This window comes from Thamnophis elegans, chromosome 7 (assembly GCF_009769535.1).
Source record: "Thamnophis elegans isolate rThaEle1 chromosome 7, rThaEle1.pri, whole genome shotgun sequence".
Classification (NCBI taxonomy): Eukaryota; Metazoa; Chordata; class Lepidosauria; order Squamata; family Colubridae; genus Thamnophis; species Thamnophis elegans.
In genome coordinates, this window is record NC_045547.1 from 76902021 (window position 1) to 76922817 (window position 20797).

The window sequence follows — 20797 nt, forward strand, 5'->3', positions numbered from 1 at the left end:
AATTGTTCTTGTTGGGTATCTCACCAGGGAAATACAGTAAAGAAAATGTATATTTGATTATGTCAGTCTCTGCTTTGCTGTTGCTTCAGCTGCCATGAAACGGGGAGGGAGGGCATGGTATTTGGGAGGGGTTACTCATTGTGCTGGAGGAAGGTTCTGGAGTTCAGCTGCTGGTCGGACTACGCATGCGTGGGTGATTCCCGCCAGGACTAACGGCACCGACATTCCATCTTCGTGATGCCTTTTGAAGTTATCTCACACCTGACACTTGAGAGAATTATGGTTGGACTGTAACTGTGATGCCAAGGGGTGGGGAATGGGCTATTCTATATATCAATCGCTTTCGCGCCTAAATAATCAGATTTCGCTACGCTATGCCTTTAATCATTTATAATTAGTAAAAGTACACTTGATTTCTACACATGGAGTCTCGTGGTCTTCTTTCCTAATTATCTAACGGAGAGGTGCTGACAGATTATTCATGTAATAACTGCGGCTACAATTGTATTTGCACAAAATTGGAAAGCTGAAGAAATCCCTAAAGATGAAAATGTGATTAAGAAAATATTAGATTGCGCAGAAACGAGTAGATTAACGCTAGCAATTGAAGGAAAGGAAGAATCTGATTGTTGTAATATATGGGGGTTATTTTATCATTGGTTAGAAAATGAATATGGATAAAAAGTATAAAATTAAATAATTTAGGAAGAGAAATGTTGTAACAGGGGATATGTTAAGTTGTAATGTTAAAATAAGAACAGGTGCATATAAAGAATTTGGTGGTAAGCTATAACTATTGTGACACAAAAAAGTGTACTCAGACAACACAGATTGATGAATGACGAAATGTTTGTTTTAAAAAATTTAAAAAACTTTTTTTTAAAAAAAGGAATTGCTTAACTAATGCCAACTCTTATTAACCCAGGTTGTCACATGCCAACTCTTAACCCAGGTAGCTTCAAAGGGTATCCTTTCCAGTGAACTAAATATTGCAAACGGCCCCTATACAGCCTAGAATCTAACATTTTCTTCACTTCAGATATATTTAGAATAGCAGATTCCCTCATCTGCAGATTCTTCTTCATAAGCGTGTGTTTATTGCTGGTTTAGTGCATGAAGGTCTTGGATGGATGGCATCAGAACTGGTCAGATGGGAGAACAACAGGGATTGGAGGCCATGTTGGGAAGTCAGAAAAACATCCTGGAGGAAACGATGGTTCGCATTTAGAATAAGGGAGTGGGAAGGGACCTTGGAGGTCTTCTAGTCCAACCCCTTGCTCATAATCCCTATATCATTTCAGCCAAATGGTTATCCAATCTCTTCTTAAAAACTTCCAGGGTTGGAGCATTCACAACTTCTGGAGGCAAATTGTTCTACTGATTAATTGTTCTAACTGTCAGGAAATTTCTCCTCAGTTCTAAGTTGCTTCTCTCCTTGATTAGTTTCCATCCATTGCTTCTTGTCCTGCCTTCAGGTGCTTTGGAGAACAGCTTGACTCCCTCTCCTTTGTGGCAGCCCCTGAGATATTGGGACAGTGATATGATCACTCGTCCTTCTTTTCATTAACTAGACATACCCAGTTCCTGCAGCTGTTCTTCATGTTTTAGCTTCCGGTCCCCTAATCATCATTGTTGCTCTTCTCTGCACTCTTTCTAGAGTCTCAGGATCTTTTTTATATTGTGGTACTCAAACTGGACGCAGTATTCAGAACTGCTAGGAACTGCAGCCTTCCAAGGAACTTAGCCAATTCATAACATTTCTTTACAAAAGGCAACCGAAACCTCCTGCTTTAAATACATAAATCCTTAGATAACCGATGGTTTGGACTGGACTGGACGGATTGGAATAGCAGAGTTGGGAGGGACCTTGGAGGTCTTCTAGTCCAACCCCCTGCTCAGTCAGGAAACCCTATACCATTTGAAACAACTGGTTGTGCAGTCTCTTCTTAAAAACTTCCAGTGTTGGAGCATTTACAACTTCTGGAGGCAAGTTGTTTCACTGATTGTTCTGCCAGGAAATTTCTCCTTAGATGCTTCTCTCCTTGATGAGTTTCCACCCATTGCTTCTTGTCCTGCCCTCAGGTGCTTTGGAAAATAGCTTGGCTCCCTCTTCTTTGTGGCAATCCCTGAGATATTGGAAGACTGCTATCACGTCTCCCCTAGTCCTTCTTTCTATTAAACTAGACCTACCCAGTTCCTGCAACCGTTCTTCGTTTTAGCCTCGTCTCCTAATCTTTGTTGCTCTTCTCTGCACTCTTTCTAGAGTCTCCACATCTTTTTTACATCATGGCAACCAAAACTGAATACAGTATTTATTTAAAAAGTATTTATTAGTTTCCATCCATTGCTTTTGTCTTGTCTTCAGGTGCTTTGGAGAATAGCTTGACCCCCCTTCTTTATAGCAACCCCAAATCATTGGAATACAACTATCACATCATCCATTGTCCTTCTTTTCATAAGACTAGACATACCCAGTTCCTGCAACCGTTCCACCCATTGCTTCTTGTTCTACCCTCTAATACTTTGGAGAATAGTTTGACTCCCTCTTCTTTGTGGCAACCCCTGAGATATTGGAAAACTGCTATCATGTCTCCCCTACTCCTTCTTTTCATTAAACTAGACATACCCAGTTCCTGCAACCGTTCTTCATATGTTTTAGCCTCCAGTCCCCTAATCATCTTGGTTGCTCTTCTCTGCACTCTTTCTAGAGTCTCCACATCTTTTTTGACATTGCGGCGACCCAAATGAAAAGCACACCAAAGTCACACAGGATCGGGGCGACTCAAAGGGAGCTTTTATTTACCATCGCTAGATTTACATTTGCACGAATTTGCAGCAAGCCAGGGCGAAGAAAAACATCAAGAAGAGCTATTGCACGTTTACCTGAATTCCGAGTTTAAGAGCCTCCGCCCCCCCTCTCGCGCTAAGAATTTACGAGAAAACGGCAACCTCCCATTTTATGGGTGGGAGCTTCGAAACATTTAAAGGAGCGCGGGTGCCTGATATGGATTCGGGAATGGGTGCTATGCCTTTTTTTTTTTTTTGGCCGCTGAGGAAACTGGCCAGAGACTGGGGGGGGGGAGCAAGAAAAGAAGCATTTTTGTGACACCCCCCCCCCCATCTGCCTTCCCGTCATTCCAGCCAGCTGGTCCTGAAGGGATCAGGTTGCTGCAGTTATCCCAACCTGAGGGAAATTTACCTCAGTGATTTCGTTTCCCTGAAGATCAGAGCTGTCCAGGCGGAATCTAACAGAGCCGCCTTAGAGTGAGGCCTACCAAAACAACGATAAAGTAACAGTGTTTGCTCAGAATGGAAAAGGCAACAAGCCTGGACGCTTAGGAGCCATGGGCTCCCTCAAAACCAGGAGGAAGCACCCTGCTTAACCCGTGGACAAAACTGGGGCGGTTAGATGTCTCAGCCCGTCTCTTCACCTCTTCTTCTGCCTAGCATCACTTAGAACAGAGGCCTCCAACCTTGGCGATTTTTAAGACTTGTGGACTTCAACTCCCAGAATTCCTCAGCCAGCAAAGCTGGTTCGCCATCAGCAAAGCTGGCTGAGGAACTCTGGGAGTTGAAGTCCACAAGTCTTAAAGTCGCCAAGGTTGGAGGCCCCTGCTTTAGAACACCCAAAACCCTATTTTCAAACACGTTTCAAGGGAGCTATCACTGGATTGGAGCTGCTCAAAAGTCCCCCCTCCTTCTGAGATTAGGACCCGCTCAGTGCGTCTTCCTGAGAAGCACCATTTCAATCCGGAGGCGTCCGGCTCGAGCCGAGATCACCGTGCTGCGCCTCGAGCCTCGTTTAAGGCTGCTCCCTGCGCTTGCACCCCTTCTTCTGAGGAGGCCAAAGCAGGATTTTAAGAGAATAACGTTGTGTGAAAAGGACATTAAGGTTTTACGGCCGTGATGAGGATCGTGAACACGGACCGGCCCCGACGTGACTCCATTTCTGCTTTAGACACCCTTAAAAAAGAGCACGCTGGACCATTTCAATGGAGCATGACCCGACAAATGCGCGAACGTCAAAAGCGCGCCGACAAAACCGCGGCGCTAAAACCACGATGTCAAAAGTGCGCCGACAACAGCGCGCCGACAGAAGCGCGATTTAAGTTAAGGTAAGGTTTAGGGTTTGGTTTAGGGTTAGGGTTACAGCGCGCTTCTGTCCGTGCGCTGTTGTCGGCGCGCTTCAGCGCTCATTCATCGGCACGGTTTAGTCAGGTGCGCTTTTGTCGTTCGCGCATTTGTGGTGGAACCTCAATGGAGTACTACCTCCGTTGAAAGCTTTTATCCAGAATCTTACAGGGATCAACCTACCAGCTTAGGGCAGAGACGGTGAAACTTTGCAACACCAAGTTCCCAAACTGGAACACATGCACACGCCAGAGTCCCGGAAACTCAAAGACGACCTGTCCTATGCGCATACATGTGCCCTCCACCTGGTCTTCTAGTTTCCGGCACACACATGCACGCTTGCCAGCTGCATGGGCAGCTATCTTTGCATATGCTGGAGCACCGGAAACCCGAAAAATAGGTGGCCAGCATGTTTTCGCACTGGCCAGCTGGTCTCTGGGTTTACAGCTCTCCAGCACGCGCAAAGGTCAGCTGGCCGGCATCCATGCGCACGCCAGAAACCAGGAGCATCTGGTGATGGCGTGCATACCCACAGGGAGGACTATGCGTGCCACTTCTGTCACACATGCCATAGGCTCGCCATCGTGGGCTTAAGAGCGTCCTTTCACCCTATATAGGGATTCCTGGCTTCACGGCTTCAATTGCTGGAGATTATCAAGGCCATCGGAACTATTCAATCGAGGAATTCAATCTACTTCCAGCCCTACAACCCCAGAGGGAAAAATTTTTGCCTGCAAACTGAGACGCCCAGCTTTTCAGCAATCTTTGGGAAAGCGGTGGGTGGCCTCTGGGTTTTTCTTTTAAGCTTGCTATATCTGGCAGCAGGAAGGACGCTTGAGAATTTCGTGGCGCCTTCGTGGCTTTTAAGTGCTGGCGAACCATGCAGAGGCAGGAGGCGTTCCAGCTAGGCCTAAAAAACGGCAGCCTTCTCTGGATAAGCCAATCCCACTTCAGCGATAGCTAAATACAGCTCCTTAAAATATTTCTCTCGATACATTAGGCCAGGGGGTCCCCAACCTGTGTGGGCTGCGAGGGATTTGCCACCAGGTGGTGGAAACGGCCGGCGAGCGCGCGCACACATCCTCACTTACATGAGCAACGGGCGAGCACAGCTCGTGTGCTTCATTCGCGTGAGGGGCAGGCACACGTGCATGCCGCTTGTGGAAATGCAGCTGTGTGCATGCGCGTGCCAGCTGTTTGCGTGAACCATTCCCTCTCTCCCTCCCCCCACACTCCACAAAGGCAGAAATGTTGGCGAACTCTGCTTTAGGCTACATATGTGGCAGGAACCCTGTGAAGTGGCACTATTTTTTTTTAATTGTTTTCCGACTGTTTGGCAGCTTTGAACCTGTTGCTGTCTGCTTGTCAGACAGAGATGTGAGACTGGTATAGATCAGGCTCCCGTTATTAGAATAAGTTAAGGGAGAAGACAAGCAATCATCCCCCACCCCCACCCCCACAAAAAGCATCAAGAGGGGTTCGAGGCTAGGAAAGATGGTATTTTGGTAGCCCAGACACTTTCCCACAGATGAAACTTTCCGTTAGAAGGAAATTGTCTCCAAAACGATTGAGGGATCTGGAGCTTTCGACCTGACCCCCTAACAAGGTGTTGTGAATTTGCCAAAACCATCATCGAACGAAGAAAAACAGGAGAGAGGGACTTTTTTTCCCCAAACTTCATGGTTAAGGCTTCCTTGATCATTCATACGGGGGAAATCCGAGTCACTCAAGAGCCATATTTGCCGAAGTGCCAGTATTTTGGTACAGGGATGGGTCTTCTGAACGCGCGCCGCCGATGAGGTTATTTTTCGGCAAACTCCAATAGGGTCATTTCAGCTGGGGAAGAAGCTGGGACCAGCTCAGATCGGTCTCCAAGTTGTCATCCTCGGCGTATGGAAAACTGATGTCTAGCGAGAGCTTGCTCCAATTCTCGGGCATGTTGTCCAAGACGAGGTCCTCCAGGAGGGAATTGTCCCCTGCAAACTCACAAGCCACCTTACTGGATGGGGAAGAAGTGTTCAAGAGCCCAGGGACCATCTCCCCCGTTTCTGCGTTCAGAAGTGGACACTGGGGAGAATCACCCAGGGATTGTCTCAGCGGGCTCTCGTTAAAGTCCAGATCTAAATTATCCGGGAAGGACAGGAATGGCAAGGGAGAAGATCTCGGAGTACTGAAATCAACCTTGCTCCTTTCGTCAACCAGAGGGGTCAACCTCCACTGGTCGGTAGTTGGCAGGGGTGTAGAGGTGGTTACGGGTGTTTTAGTTGGAGTGGAAGCAATCTGCAATCTGCAAGTCACTGAAGGGTCGTCTTCTGGACCACAGAGATGGGTTCCTAGAGGTTCCTTCTGAGTGGACGGACAGTGTCCCATTGGGAAGGAAGTTGAGCCACCGCTGAGGGGCAGAAGGAGAACTGGTTCTTCGGAGGAAGAGAGGGCTAAGTGCTGTTTCCTTCTGGATCTGCCCAATTCTTTTTTCCTTATAACCAGCTTGCCCTGGGGGGATGACCGGAGACCTGTAAGGAGACCTCTCTTTTGTTTTATGGGGGATGCTTGGACATAGAGGTCCTGCTCCTCACCACTTCCCACTGGTTCCTCCTTTACAGGCCATACTGGGACAAAAGAGGAGACCCTGTCCCGGGTGTGAAAACTGTCCCTCAGAATTCCCGCCAAAGGATTTCTGCCGTCTGTACAGCTGCCTTCCTCAAGAGGGCGATGAAGGGTTAATGAAGAAGACTCTTCCCCGCAATAGTGTTCCACCTTTATGGAACTCAGAGGAGGCGACAGGACCGGGTCTTCGCTGGAGCGCAGGATCTGCAAAACGAACATGGGAAGGGAGAAGCTGAACAACGCCTTTGATTTTTAGACACCGTATTTTTCAGAGTATAAGAGGCACCGGAATATAAGACGCACCAAGATCTTGAAGAGGCAAATTAAAATAAAAATTTTTGCACTCTGCAGACCTCTCAAAAACAGGCCTAATTTTTGTTTAAAAAAAGGGGGGGGGGCATGCATAAACTTTAGGAGGCTTGTAAAGTGCTCCTGGGGGCTGGGGCAAAAACTAGCAAAAAAATGTTTTTGTTCCCCCAAAAAGGGGCATGCATAGCCTTTAGAAGGCTTACAGAGTGCTCCTGAGGAGGCAAAATCGAGGAAATGTCAGGGTTTCAGGAGGCAAAAAATGCTGTATTCAGTGTATAAGATGCACCCAGATTTTCACCCTCTTCTATGAGGGAAAAAGGTGTGTCTTATACTCTGAAAAATATGATGCATTCTCCTGGGGGGATCAGTTATCTTTTAGGCCTGGAAATTTATTTTCGCCCTCTTAAACTGACATTGTTCTTGGCCTCCATTTATACAGGCATTAGAGCTACAGTTTGAGCCAAGAAGGATCGCCAACAACTTCTAGGGAATCTATACATGCGCCAAAGATATTGCAGGGGGAGTCCTCGACTTACAACCACAATTGAGCACAACATTTATGTTGCTAAGCGAGACAGTTAAGTGAATTTTGCCCCATTTCTTGCCACAATGATTAAATGAGTCACTGCAGTCGTTAAGTAAGTATCCCGGTTGTTAAGTGAATCTGGCTTCCCCATTGACTTTGCTGGTCAGAAGGTTGCAAAATGGGATATGATCCCGGGAACATTGCAACTGTCATAAATATGAGTGAATTGCCAATCATCTGAATAGGGATACTGCCACTGTCGTAAATTTGAAAAATGGTTTAAAGGCATCCTTTTCAGTGCCGTTGTAACTTTGAACGGACACTAAACAAGGGTTGTAAGTCGAGGACTAACCGTATTGACCAGGGGTGTCAAACTCAATTTTATTGAGGGCCGCATCGAGGTTGTGTTTGACCTCAGGGGCAGATTGACGTCACTCATGTCGGAGGCTCCTGTGGTGGCCTGGGCATGAATGAGAGGATCCATTATCCTCCTGGGCTCCATTTTTGGCTGCAACAGCCTCCTGCAGCCCTCTGCCACACGGACCACTCCCGAGTTCCGTTTTCACTGGCAGAGGGCTGCAGGAGGCTGTCGCAGCCTAAAACAGAGCTTGGGAGGGCCACACGTAGGCCTCCCGAGCTCCGTTTTCACCGCCAGAGGCCTGCAGGAGACCATCGCAGCCTAAAACAGAGCTTGGGAGGGCCACATGTAGGCCTCCCGAGTTCCGTTTTTACCGGCAGAGGGCTACAGGAGGCTGTCGCAGCCTAAAACAGAGCTTGGGAGGGCCACACGTAGGCCTTCCGAGCTCGGTTTTCACCGGCAGAGGCCTGCAGGAGGCTGTTGCAGCCTAAAACAGAGCTTGGGAGGGCCACACGTAGGACTCCCGAGCTCCGTTTTCACCGGCAGAGGGCTGCAGGAGGCTGTCGCAGCCTAAAACACAGCTTGAGAAAGCCACACGTAGATTCCCTCCAAACTCCATTTTCACTGAGGGAAGCACTGCAGGCTGGTCCTTCACTGTTTCCACGGTGGCCCCATGTGCCAGATCTAAGTACCCCGTGGGCTGGATCCTGCCCACAGGCCTTGAGTTTGACGCTCTATATCCAGACAAAACGCACCCGAGAAAAACAAAGAGATGAGGGAGACTGACCTTTGGAGCAGGACATTCCCCTGTGTTGATCTGCGTGGTCACCAAAGCGGTCTGGCTTGCAGGCAGAGGTAGCCTTGAAGGCAACTGAAGATGAAACGGCTCGCTTGCTGGGAAGTGAACCGGAACCAAGTAGGAACTGACCCGTGGCAGCAAGGGCTTAATCCTCGGTCCTAAGAAAGGAAAACTTCATTGTCAGACCCAAAGTCAAGAATGACACGTCGCAACTCTTCCAAGTTGTCTACAGGTATGGATGCTTTATTGCATCCATACCTGTAGACAAAATCTTGCTGGACTAAACACTACTGTCCGCATCTACCATGCTGTGTGGGTTACAGGAAGTCCTCAACTTAACAACAGTTCATTTAGCGATGGCTCCAAGTTACAATGGCACTGAAAAATGTGACCTATGACCATTTTTTCAAGCTTACGACCGTCACAGCATCCCCGTGGTCATGTGATCAAAATTCAGACACTCGACAATTGATTCATATTTACGACCTTTGCATTGTCTTGGGGTTACGTGATTCCCTTTTACAGGCAAAGTCAACGAGGGAATCCCGGTGCGCTTAGCAATCGAGTTACTAACTTAACAGCGGCGGTGATTCATTTAACAACGGTGGTAAGATAGGTCATAAAAATGGAGCAAAACTTAGTTTAAAAATGTCTCACTTAGCAACAGAAATTTTAGGCTAAATTGTTGTCATAAGTCAAGGACTACCTGTATTAGGGAGGAGTTGTCTTCACCCTCTTTCTCTCACACATGATATCTGAACTGAGTTGCCTCTTACTTTTCCAGAATGCAGCCCCTCCCTCCCCTGGAATCCATCTCCTTGTTACATTCCACCATGCAGATAATCCTCGACTTACGAGGTTGAGGATTAGGACCATTGTGGAATTACGACCACAGTGGAGTCCAAAACTGATGTCAGCCTGGACCACACAGGAAACGGGACCAGATGAGCTAAATGTCAACTCGCAAAGCATTCCTGACCTGCTCTGCATGCACGCCGGCCAGCTGATCTTCGTGTGCGCCGCAGCCCCGGATACCTGAAGACCATCTGGCGGGCATGGCCCGACAAAACCGCGCTCCACTAAAGCGCGCCCGATTAAACCGCGTCGCTGACGTCATCAACAGGGCGACAACAGTGAGCGCGGAGAAAGAAGGGCACTTTAAATAGCGCTTTGAAAGCAAGCCGATTCAAGTTAAGGTAAGGGTTAGGTTTAGGGTTAGGGTTAGGTTAAGGGTTAGGATTAGGTTTAGGGTTAGGTTAAGGGTTAGGTTTAGGGTTAGGTTTAGGGGGGTTAGGTTTAGGGGTTAATTTTAGGTTTAGCGTTTACAGCGTCCTTCTGTCTCTGCGCTGTTGTCGCCTGTAATGATGTCAGCTCCGCGGTTTCGTCGAGCGCGCTTTAGTCGAACGCGGTTTTGTGGTGGAACCTCTGGTGGGTGTGCATGCGAGCGCTAGCCACCTGATCTTTGGGTTTCTGGCACTCCAGCACGTGCGAAGACCAGCTGGCTGGCGCAGGTGCACACTAGAAACCAGAAGAACAACTGGTCTTTGACTTTTCGGAGCTCAGGAGTGCAGTGCCAAAGAGGTTCGCCATTACTGCTGCATACCATTACAGCGGTATGTATACTTCCGATCAGCCAAACGGCTTCCACTTGCTTCCTCCAATGACCAGCATGGGAAAGGGATTTTTTGCAAAGACGCAACTATATACTTACGGGAAGTCTGGGGCTCCGCTTTGGTGTCTTTTAAGTTCTTCTGCAGATCCAGAGTTGGACGCTTTTGCTGCTGCATTAAGATTGAGACACAAGCGAAAGGAAAGTTAGGGTCCAACAGCGCAGGACTGATGGAAGGTAAATCAGCAAGTTCAGTAGTGGGTTCCGGATCCCGTCACAACTGGTATACACTGCGACGGGGCCAGGCGTCTCGGCTGCTGCGTACGCATGCACATGCCACCGCCCAGCGACAGTCAGCTGCTCAGCGGAAGCCACGCAGGTGCCGCCTGCGCAATTGGCCCGTTTGCCTCAAAAAGCGGTAAGGAACGCGGGAGGGCGGGCAAAACGACCCACAGTTCTGGTACGGTAGCCACTGCTCCCAGCTACCACTGGTACATTCGTACCAGGCTGTACCGCCTGAAACCCACCACTACAGCAAATGGATTTGATACAGGACTGCGGGTTCCTGATGAGCCAGCCCTGTGCTGCATTTTATACACCTTTCCTGATATTTAAGGACCTTTCTACAGGCAGCAACCATGACGTGTATTACCATTACCATTGAAGAACTGGCTCGCCCGTCAGGCCTGGGGATAAGAATCGCTACCCCGCCCGAATGATGAATGTATGTTGTTTACTATTTTATTATATGTTGTTGTCTTAATGTTGTATTCCCCCCTCCCTGGTTTTCTGTGAGCCGCCCTGAGTCCCCTCAGGGAAAAGGGCGGCCTACAAATGCTAATAAACCAAACCAAACCAAACCATTTCAGGTTCAAAATAAAGAAAAAAGGGTAGACGTAATACTTGACTTCCAAACATCTGCTTAGTGATCATTCCAAGTTATAACAGCAGTGATAACAAATGACGGATAACCCTTTTTCTCACATACGACCGTTGCCACCTCCCCTTGGGCACGCAATCAAAATTCACTTGGCAACTGGCAAGTCTTTATGACAGTTGCAATGTTCTGGGATCATGTGATCCATGATTCGTGTCCTAGTAAAGTCAGCAGGGAAGCCAGATTCGCTTAACAACCGTGTTACTAACTTAACAGCTGCAGTGATTCACTTAGCAACATGCCAGGAAAAGTTGGTAAAATGGAACAAAACTCACTAAACAAATGTCTCATTAAGCCAGGGAAGTTTTAGGCGCAATTGTGGTCATAATTCAAGGACTACCTACCATGCAATGGGCCTAAATCTTTGGGTTCCTAAAGGATCCCTTCTGATCCTTTAATCTAGGGGTTGGCCATCTGCGACTCTGGAGCCGCATGTGGCTCTTTCATCCCTCTGCTGCGGCTCCCTATTGCCGATCGGCTCCACAATTGATAGGGCTTTCAGTTAGGAGAGGTAGAGGAAAAGCGACGGCGTGCTAGGAGGAGACTCTATGGTGGAGGAACTGGATTTCCGGTTAGCAGAGGAAAAAGGATGCTGTGCTGGGAGGAAACTCTATGGTGGGAGAACCAGACTTCTGGTCAGCTCCAGGGGCGGCTTCCGGTTACGTCCTTTGTGGCTCTTTGAGTGTTTAAGGTTGCCGACCCCTGCTTTAATCACCTGGCTCTATTCTTGGGAATCCTGTGTGTCTGTGTATTTGGTGTACAAGTGTCAGACTGCAGGGATCTCCCACCAATCAGATTCACTTAATGATCATGTTACTAATGTAATGTTTTATTTTTATTTTTACTGGATGGTGGATGCGTGTTTACATGTTTAAACTCAGTTGCTGATAATTAACCAACTACCGCTGAGGGAAGTTGGTTCCAAGCTTCCATTACCGTTCCTGCGAATACTTTCTGCCATTACTTTGGTTGTGGCCCACCAGCAGTCGGCAGAGCTACAAGCAGAGTCAGACAGTGAGGACGTTGGGGAGGAACATGGACCAGTCCTGGAGGCTGGGGAAAGCTCGGACGAGGGCTCTGCGTCGGAGGCAGAGATGGGGCCAAGGCCGCCTGGCAATTCTGAGCTGCCTTCGGAGTCAGACATCAGTGAGGCAGAGGAACAGCTGGCGCCTGTTCCCATGCGCAGAGCTGCCAGAAGAAAACAACAGCTAAGAAATCAGGGTCAATTTGGGGGTAAAGCCACAAGTGGATGGTGAATGGCCCCTCCCAGAGGAAATAAAAGGGGAGCGAAAGCGGAGTGGGCTTTTGCAGGAAACAATTCGCTCATTCGTTTGCTTGTTTCAGGAGTGTGAAGATCTGTCCATGAATCTCAGAGATTCTGTGCCAAGTCTTTCCTTCCGCATCTCTGCGTTTGGAAAATATTTACATGGTACCTTTCCAAGCTCTATAGCCCATAGGATATTGTACATAAGAATTGTCTAGTGTAGGATGAGAACATGACACAAGAGAAGCAAACATATATAGGTAGTCCTCTACTTACAACAGTTGATTCAGTTTGAAGTTACATTGATGATATTCTATGTGGCATATGCTATATTTCTACAGTGTGTGGTGCAAAATTCACCAGAGCCTTATCCAGGGTTATCTTCCCTAGCAACCACAATAGAGTACGTTGAAATGTTTCAGCTGTCAGGCCTGCAGCCATATTCCTTGCTGGATGAGCTGAGGTGGCACAGTGGTTAAGGTGCAGTACTGCAGCCACTTCAGCTGACTGCTAGTTCTGCAGCTCGGCGGTTCAAATCTCACCGGCTCAGGGTTGACTCAGCCTTCCATCCTTCCGAGGTGGGTGAAATGACGACCCAGACTGTGGGGGCAATATGCTGACTCTGTAAACCGCTTAGAGAGGGCTGAAAGCCTTATGAAGCGGTATATAAGTCTAACTGCTATTGCTATTGCTATTTTTGGCCTGTCACACGCTCTCTTATTTTACTATGCTGTTTCATTAGTGGGGTAATTGGGAGAGGGAATAGTAAGGATGTGTTGTTGTCAAAATAAAACATTCCTTTCTAGAAGCCCAAGGTCATCCTTTGTCTCTGAACCTGACCAGAAGTGGATGGGTGGAGATGCCAGCATGGCAATGGAAGATTGGACCATGTGATGGACTTGTGGGTGTGGGGGCAAGATCATGGACTTTCAACTGGGTGGAAAACCCAGGAAGTTTTCAAATTCGGGTTTCCACAGCTGTACCAACATGTCACTCTTAATAAATGGGAACTTTGATCTGCCTTGAACTCTGATTTAATTTTGGATGATATTTGGAACGCTGACATTAGCATTACCTCCATGCCTTGTTGAGTTTGTTGGCTTTCGAATTTTTCCCTTGTTATGAGGCTTCTCTTTATGCCAAGGATGTCCAACCTTGGAGTCTTTAAGACCGGTGAACTTCAACTCCCAGAATTCCCCAGCCAGCCATGCTGGCTTGGGAATACTGGGAGTTGAAGTCCACCAGTCTTAAAGATGCCGAGGCTGGATACCCTTGCTTTATGGCTGGATGATTGAGAATCTCCATAGGCACCAGATCTATGAATTTCCACCCTGCAGAGGAGGAAGGATGGAGGCTGTTGATTCTCGTCCAATGGAGAGAGGAAGGGATGGATTGTCCCTCTCAATGGTCAAGAGAAAAATCTTCTCTCCTCTCAGTGTCCTGCACAGGAGTTTTGTCTGAGTCAGTCCGTTATCCGATGCCACTTCTCTAATCACCAAATTCACCTTGTCACGGAGATTAAATTTGGACAGGTCTCAAATAAATGCTGACGCCTCATTTTTGGAAGTGCAAGATCCTTCATGCCACTTGGATGATTGCGACGAGACACAGCACTTTTTTAATTTTCCTAAAGGACTAGACTATAAATAGATTTTCTCTCTCTCCAAAAGGTTTGAAATTCTACCCAAAGTCATGCTCCCAAGAGAGTTCTTAGAAGAGAACTCAACAAAACGTTGAGAGGGATCTTGGAGTCCTAGTGGACAGCCATTTTGTTGTAGAAAAGATGGGACACGCAAGCCAGCTCTTCAGAGAAGGAAATGTTTATTGCGCAGGTTCGGAATGAATGGTCTGAACAATGAGTGAAAGTCAGGAAATTCCTTATATAGTTTATCGCTTTCAGCTAAAGCCATCTGTTAGTTTTGGAAACACCCCTCAAGATTTGACCTTGGGTTACAGAAAGTATGTTTACAGGGTGTCATAATACATAGATCAGCCAACGGACAGACATAGCATGTATTTTGAGGAACTAACAGTATGTGTCTACCAGACAGATTAATAGCCAAGCCAGCAAATAGGCTAAAATAGATGTTTTGCCTCAGCATATTTCATGTACAGACTTCCTTCTAACCTGTGTCTAACCGCACTATGTCCTAAAAGCAAACCTTGCAATTTCTATGTGAACAGTTAAAGCTTAATATCATGAAACCCTAGTCTGGTTCAGGCTTGAGGCCTACCTTGGTTCAGCCTGCCACCTTAATTTAAATATGAGCCAGCCGTGTGCAGCAGCTGCCAAAAAAGCCAACACAGTTCTAGGCTGCATAAACAGAGAAATAGAGCAAATTCTTGCTTCACCAAGAATCCGTATCAAAACCTTTCTCACCATCTCCCTGAGCCCGGCCTATTTTAAGCAAAGGCTGCTACGTAGGTGCAAATTCTAACACAACTTTGCAACTTTAATAAGATTTGTATGTCGCCCACTCCCTAGGGACTCTGGGCGGCTCACAACAAAAATAACAGCACCAATATTGCAGAATATACAAATCATCCTCAGCTTACAATAGTTTGTTTAGTGACTATTTGAAGCCTCAACGGCTCTGAAAGAAAGATATTTATTGATGACCCTTTTTCACACTTACAACGGTCACAGCCTCCCCGGGGTCACTTGGCAAAATCCAGACACTTGGCAACTGACTCGTTTATGACGGGGTCACGAGATCTTTTGCGACCCTTCTGACGGGCAAATTCAATGGGGAAACTGGATTCATTTATCGACCGTGTTTACTGACTTCGCAACGGAAGGGATTCACTTACCAGCGTTGGCAAGAAAGGCCGTAAAATGGGGCAAAACTCACTGAACCGATGTCTCGCTTAGCCATTTAGCCATAAAATTAGCCAAATTTTAGGTCTCAATTGGAGTCGTAAGTCGAGGATGGCCTGTAGAATCGGAATCCCAGGCAGATCCATAAAAAAACAGATGGAATTTGACCAGGGTGATTGCTGACGCCTTAGTATCTACGGAACTAAGGCTTTACTTAAAACATTTAATATTCCTGATATTAATTTCAATAAGAGGAGGAGGCTGGATCTGTCAGAAACAGGGTGGATTTGATTTAAGTCAAGTCGATTTTACATCGCGATTTAAACCACCAGTAAAAAGGCTTGATTTAAATCAACTCGATTGAAATCATACTTTTAAGAGCCGCTGTCATCTCTGTCCCGCAACGGCTCCTCCTCTGACCCGCTGTTGATTCACCGACAGGCCCAATATTTCAGAATATACAGCCTCATGCTGCATAGCTAAGCTCCATTTCATGCTGAATAAACTACTGTATTTTTCAGAGTATAAGACGCACCTTTTTCCCTCAAAAAAGAGGCTGAAAATCTGGTGTGTCTTATACACTGAATACAGCATTTTTTGCCTCCCGAAACCCCACTCCCTTCATCAAAATCGCCGTGCGGAGCCTTTAGGAGGCTTCCAGAGTGCTCCTGGGGACAGGGGAGGGCAAAAATTAGCAAAAAACAGGCCGTTTTTTCCTCAATTTTGCTCCCCAGCCCCCAGGAGTGCTCTATAAGCCTCCTAAAGGTTGGGGGAAAAAGGCCGGTTTTTGTGAAAACCGGCCATTTTTTGCTGGTTTTTCCTCCATGGAGCACTTTACAAGCCTCCTAAAGGCTATGCATGCCCTTTTGGGGGGGGGGGGGGGGAACAGGCCTGTTTTCGCAAAAAATGGGCGGTTTTTTAGAGGTTAGCAGAATACAAAAACTTTTTTTTTTTTTTAAATTGCCTCTTCAAAATCTTGGTGCGTCTTATACTCCAGTGCATCTTATACTCCGAAAAACATGATAAATCCGTGATGGTGAAACCTATGGCACGCGTGCTAGAGGGGGCACGTAGAGCCTCCTCTGTGGGCAAGTGCACCGTTGCCAGCTGCTCTTTGCAGGCACCGGAAAACGGCCGGAAAACAGCCAGAAAAACGGCCTCAGAAACGGCTAAAAGCAGGCATGCATGTGCACAACGGCCGGCTGGTCTTCGGGTTTCCAATGCTGCGGCACGCGCACGTACAGGCACGTTCCAATTTGGGCACTTGGTGCCAAAGAGTTTCGCCATCACTGAACTAAATGGTTAATGCACCTTAAATAGAAAGCTATCTTTAGATAAGATTTTTACTCTAAAAACATTTCATTAAAATAAATTTGATTTAAAAAAATTTCTAAAAATCTGATTTAAATAAAAAAAATATCTGATTTGTATTTATTTATTTATTTTTTAAAAATCATCAATTTTTATCCACCCTGGTCAGAAAAGTCACCGTCACAAATGGAGCAGCAGCAGCACAAACAATTCCTTCCGAGCGACCCCGCGCTTCCTCTGCCTACATGAGCTTTCAACTTCTTAACTCTCATAACATCAGTAACCTTTACTCGGGCATTTCTCCAGGGACCTCACCGCTACTACAGGATTAGCCGAAGGGTGAATGTCATCCTACTGATGAAACAAGCTTGCAAGCGGTTCAATTATTGATCGGCCTCCCCAGGGGGCCGAGATGCAAGAGCCAGCGAATCTCTTCTGACCCAGCTCCCCAAACACGACAAGCCCTCCGAAGTTAATTCAAAGATTCCTTTATTAGGAGTGCCGGCATCCCCGGCAAAAGTTCCTCTCTCACCGCAGGCTAGCAACTCCGTCCGACTGGAAGATGAATAGCTGTCTGTTTAAGTTTAAATTTTATTTTATTTATATGCCGCCCTATTCCCCAAAAGGGACTCAGGGCGGCGAACAACTTAAACGGGAAAGGGAAACATACAAGTACAAAATAGACATTTAAAATGACCAACAACCACACCTGTCGAGAGGGGAAGGGAGCTCATCCACCCCAGGCCTGCCGACACAGCCAGGTTTTAACGGCTTTTCGGAAAGCAGGGAGAGAGGTGAGGGTCCGAATCTCCGCGGGGAGTTCGTTCCAAAGGAGCTGCAACACAGAAGGCCCTCCCCCGGGTCGTAGCCAGATGGCATTGGCTAGTGGATGGAACCCGGAGGAGGCCGACCCTGTGCGATCTAATGGGTCTTTGGGAGGTAATTGGCAGCAGGCGGTCTCTCAAGTACCCAGGTCCAATACCATGAAGGGCTTTATAAGTGATAACTAGCACCTTGAAGCGTCTGCCACATCTATGAGCCGAGGTGGCGCAGTGGTTAGGGTGCAGTACTGCAGGCCACTTCAGCTGACTGTTATCTGCAGTTCAGCGGTTCTAATCTCAGCGGCTCAGGGTTGACTCAGCCTTCCATCCTTCCGAGGTGGGTGAAATGAGGACCCAGACTGTGGGGGCAATATGCTGACTCTGTAAACCGCTTAGAGAGGGCTAAAGCGGTATATAAGTCTAACTGCTATTGCTATTCATCTCCGCCCCCTACCTTTTATCCCCAGAGCTAAGGTGGGGCTTCGCTAGCAGCGGGGGCTCTTCTGTCCCAAGGACCGGCCCATAGATTTCCACTGTTCTCCTCTCCTCTGCCTTCTACACATCCGTGTGTCAGGCACTGGACCCAGCTGTTCCTCCTCTTCCTCATCAGCCACTTCCAGACCTGTGAGCTGTTGACTCTCCATGTGAGGGCTGACAGATGGACCAGGCTCCGTCTCCATCTCTCCCCCCCTCCCCTCATCTCAACATACATCAGTGGTTCTCCCCTTCCTTACTCCTGTCTCTTGATTTTATTTCATTTCGTTCTACCCAGATTCAATACCCGGTGGATGCAACTTGGAATTTGATTTGGAAACGGATCCCAACCTATATCTAGACTATAAACTGGCTGAGACCCACATTATATTTGCTCCAGCCAATCTGGGGTACACGAGGTAGGTCCAAGCTTGTCATTGTTCTTATGTGAAAGAAACAGACTCCGGGGGAAGATTGTGGATGATGGTAGAGGTGCATCTTAAGACTTGGTAGCTTTTTATAGCTAGGAATCAAGGAAAGTTAAGGAAAAGCTGTTTGTTCTGACCCAGCTCTCCAAACACAACAAAGTTAACTCAAAGATTCCTTTGAGTTAACTTTGGCAAACAGTTTCTCTCTCACCGCAGGCTGACATCTGTCCGACAGGGAGTTGAATAGTTGTCTACCACACCTAATCATCACCCCCTGCCTTTTATCCCCAGAGCTAGGGTGGGGCTTCGCTAGCAGCGGTGGCTCTTCCTTCCCAAGGACCGGCCCATAGATTTCCAATGCTCTCCTCTCCTCTGCCACATCTATTCATCTCCACCCCCTGCCTTTTATCCCCCAGAGCTAGGGTGGGGCTTCGCTAGCAGCGGTGGCTCTTCCTTCCCAAGGACCGGCCCATAGATTTCCAATGCTCTCCTCTCCTCTGCCACATCTATTCATCTCCACCCCCTGCCTTTTATCCCCCAGAGCTAGGGTGGGGCTTCGCTAGCAGCGGTGGCTCTTCCTTCCCAAGGACCGGCCCATAGATTTCCAATGCTCTCCTCTCCTCTGCCTTCTGTGCATCCGCGCGTCAGGCAGCTGTTCCTCCTCTTCCTCATCAGCCACCTCCAGACCTGGGGGCTTTTGACTCTCCGTCTGAGGGCTAACGGACGGCTCAGGCTCCGCCTCTGTCCCTCTTCCCCCTCAAAGCTTTCAGGTTGCCTTGATGCTGACCTACGCCTCCTCCTCATCTGATTCAGCTGTGGGGCGAGCAGGTGGGGGTGAGGGAAGGGGGAGGCAACAGGCCACAACGAAGCCAAATCCAAATCATATCATACTTCCAGGATAAAGATGGGGGTGACAGACCTACCATATGATTGCGGAACAATCTCCTGAACCCACAGATCTCCCGGAAAGACTTGATACAATGTGCCCGCCGTTTTTAAAAATTCAGGAAAATAAGTGGAGATGGATTTGTTTGGCTCTTTCCATTCTCCAGGCCTCTAAAACGATCTGACGGAACACATTTTGTTTTTGCTCACGATGAAAGTAATCTCTTGTTCATAAATACTTAGCACAGGTAGTCCTCGACTTACGACCACAATTGAGGCCAAAATGTCTGTTGCTAAACGAGACAGTTGTCCAGAGAGCTTCGCCCCCATTATACGATCGTTCCTGCCACGAGTTGTCGACTAAATCCCTGCAGTTAAACAAGTTGCACGAATGTGAAGTGATTCTGGCTTCCCCCACTAATTTTGCTTATCAGGAGGTCACAAAAGGGGATTACATGACCTGAGGACACTGCAACCGTCACAAATATGAGACAGTGGCCACGCGTCTGGATGCAGATCACGTGACCATGGGGATGCTGTAAGGTCTGTGTGAACGAGGGCTGGCTCTCAAGACACATATAAAAATCTGCATTTTATGTTTTCTTTCCGTCAACAAAAGACTTCATTTCTTTTCTTCTTTTTTTAAACTATGCGCTGAATGGAAATACAGGTAGTTCTCGACTTCCAGCAGTTCATTCAGCGACCAATCGAAGTCACAACGGCACTGGGAAAAAAGGGGACTTATGACCATTTTTTTCACGCTTAACGACCGTTGCAGCACCCTCCCCATGTCCGTGGGATCAAAATTCAGACGCTTGGGAACTGACTCACATGGATAACCGTTGCCGTGTACTGAGGGGATCATCTTTTGCGATTTTCTGACCAGCAGTGACGATGGGAAAACCAGATCCACTTAACAATGGTGTTAGTCATTCGACAACTGCAATGATTCACTTAACAACGGTGGCAGAAGTGGCAAAAGGGGGCAAAGTTCACTTGACCAATGTCTCAATTAGCAACAAAAATGGTGATCTTAAGTTGAGAACTATCTGTAAATAGGCCACAAGGTGTCCTTAAGACAGGGGTCAGCAACCTGTGGCTCCGGAGCTGCATGTGGCTCTTTCATCCCTCTGCTGCGGCTCCCTGTCCTCGGTCGGCTCCACAATTGATAGGACTTTCGGTTAGGACAGGTGGAGGAAAAAGGATGCCGTGCTAGGAAGAGACTCTATGGTGGGGGAACCGGACTTCCGGTCATCTCCAGAATTGAACGGGGGGCTTCCGGTTAGGACCTTTGTGGCTCTTTGAGTGTTTAAGGTTGCCGACCCCTGATTTAGATAAATACATTGTAGGGGGAAGATTCCTTCCCTACCTGGTAACTTACCTTGAACACCTGGTCCAGCGTTAAGTAGCGGTTTGCTTCAGGGTGAATGGTCCAGAATGCAATTTTCCCGTTGGCAGAGGTCTCCCGAACAAACATGTCATGAAGGGAAAGGTTGTGACGGACAGAGTTCTGCGTTGCA

General features: G+C 47.6%; 1 protein-coding gene across 1 annotated transcript in view; it reads right to left on the bottom strand.

Moving 5' to 3' along the window:
• Window positions 1–4217: 4217 nt before the first annotated feature.
• Window positions 4218–20797, bottom strand: part of FOXM1 (forkhead box M1) — a 35879-nt gene continuing 19299 nt past the window's right edge. Inside the window, exons 4-7 of the mRNA XM_032221877.1 lie at window positions 20659–20787; window positions 10442–10511; window positions 8719–8888; window positions 4218–6942 (exon numbers count right to left, since the gene is read on the bottom strand). Of these exons, the coding sequence (XP_032077768.1) occupies window positions 5959–6942; window positions 8719–8888; window positions 10442–10511; window positions 20659–20787 (1353 nt within the window). The 3' untranslated portion in view covers window positions 4218–5958. The remainder of the gene's footprint in view (window positions 6943–8718; window positions 8889–10441; window positions 10512–20658; window positions 20788–20797) is intronic.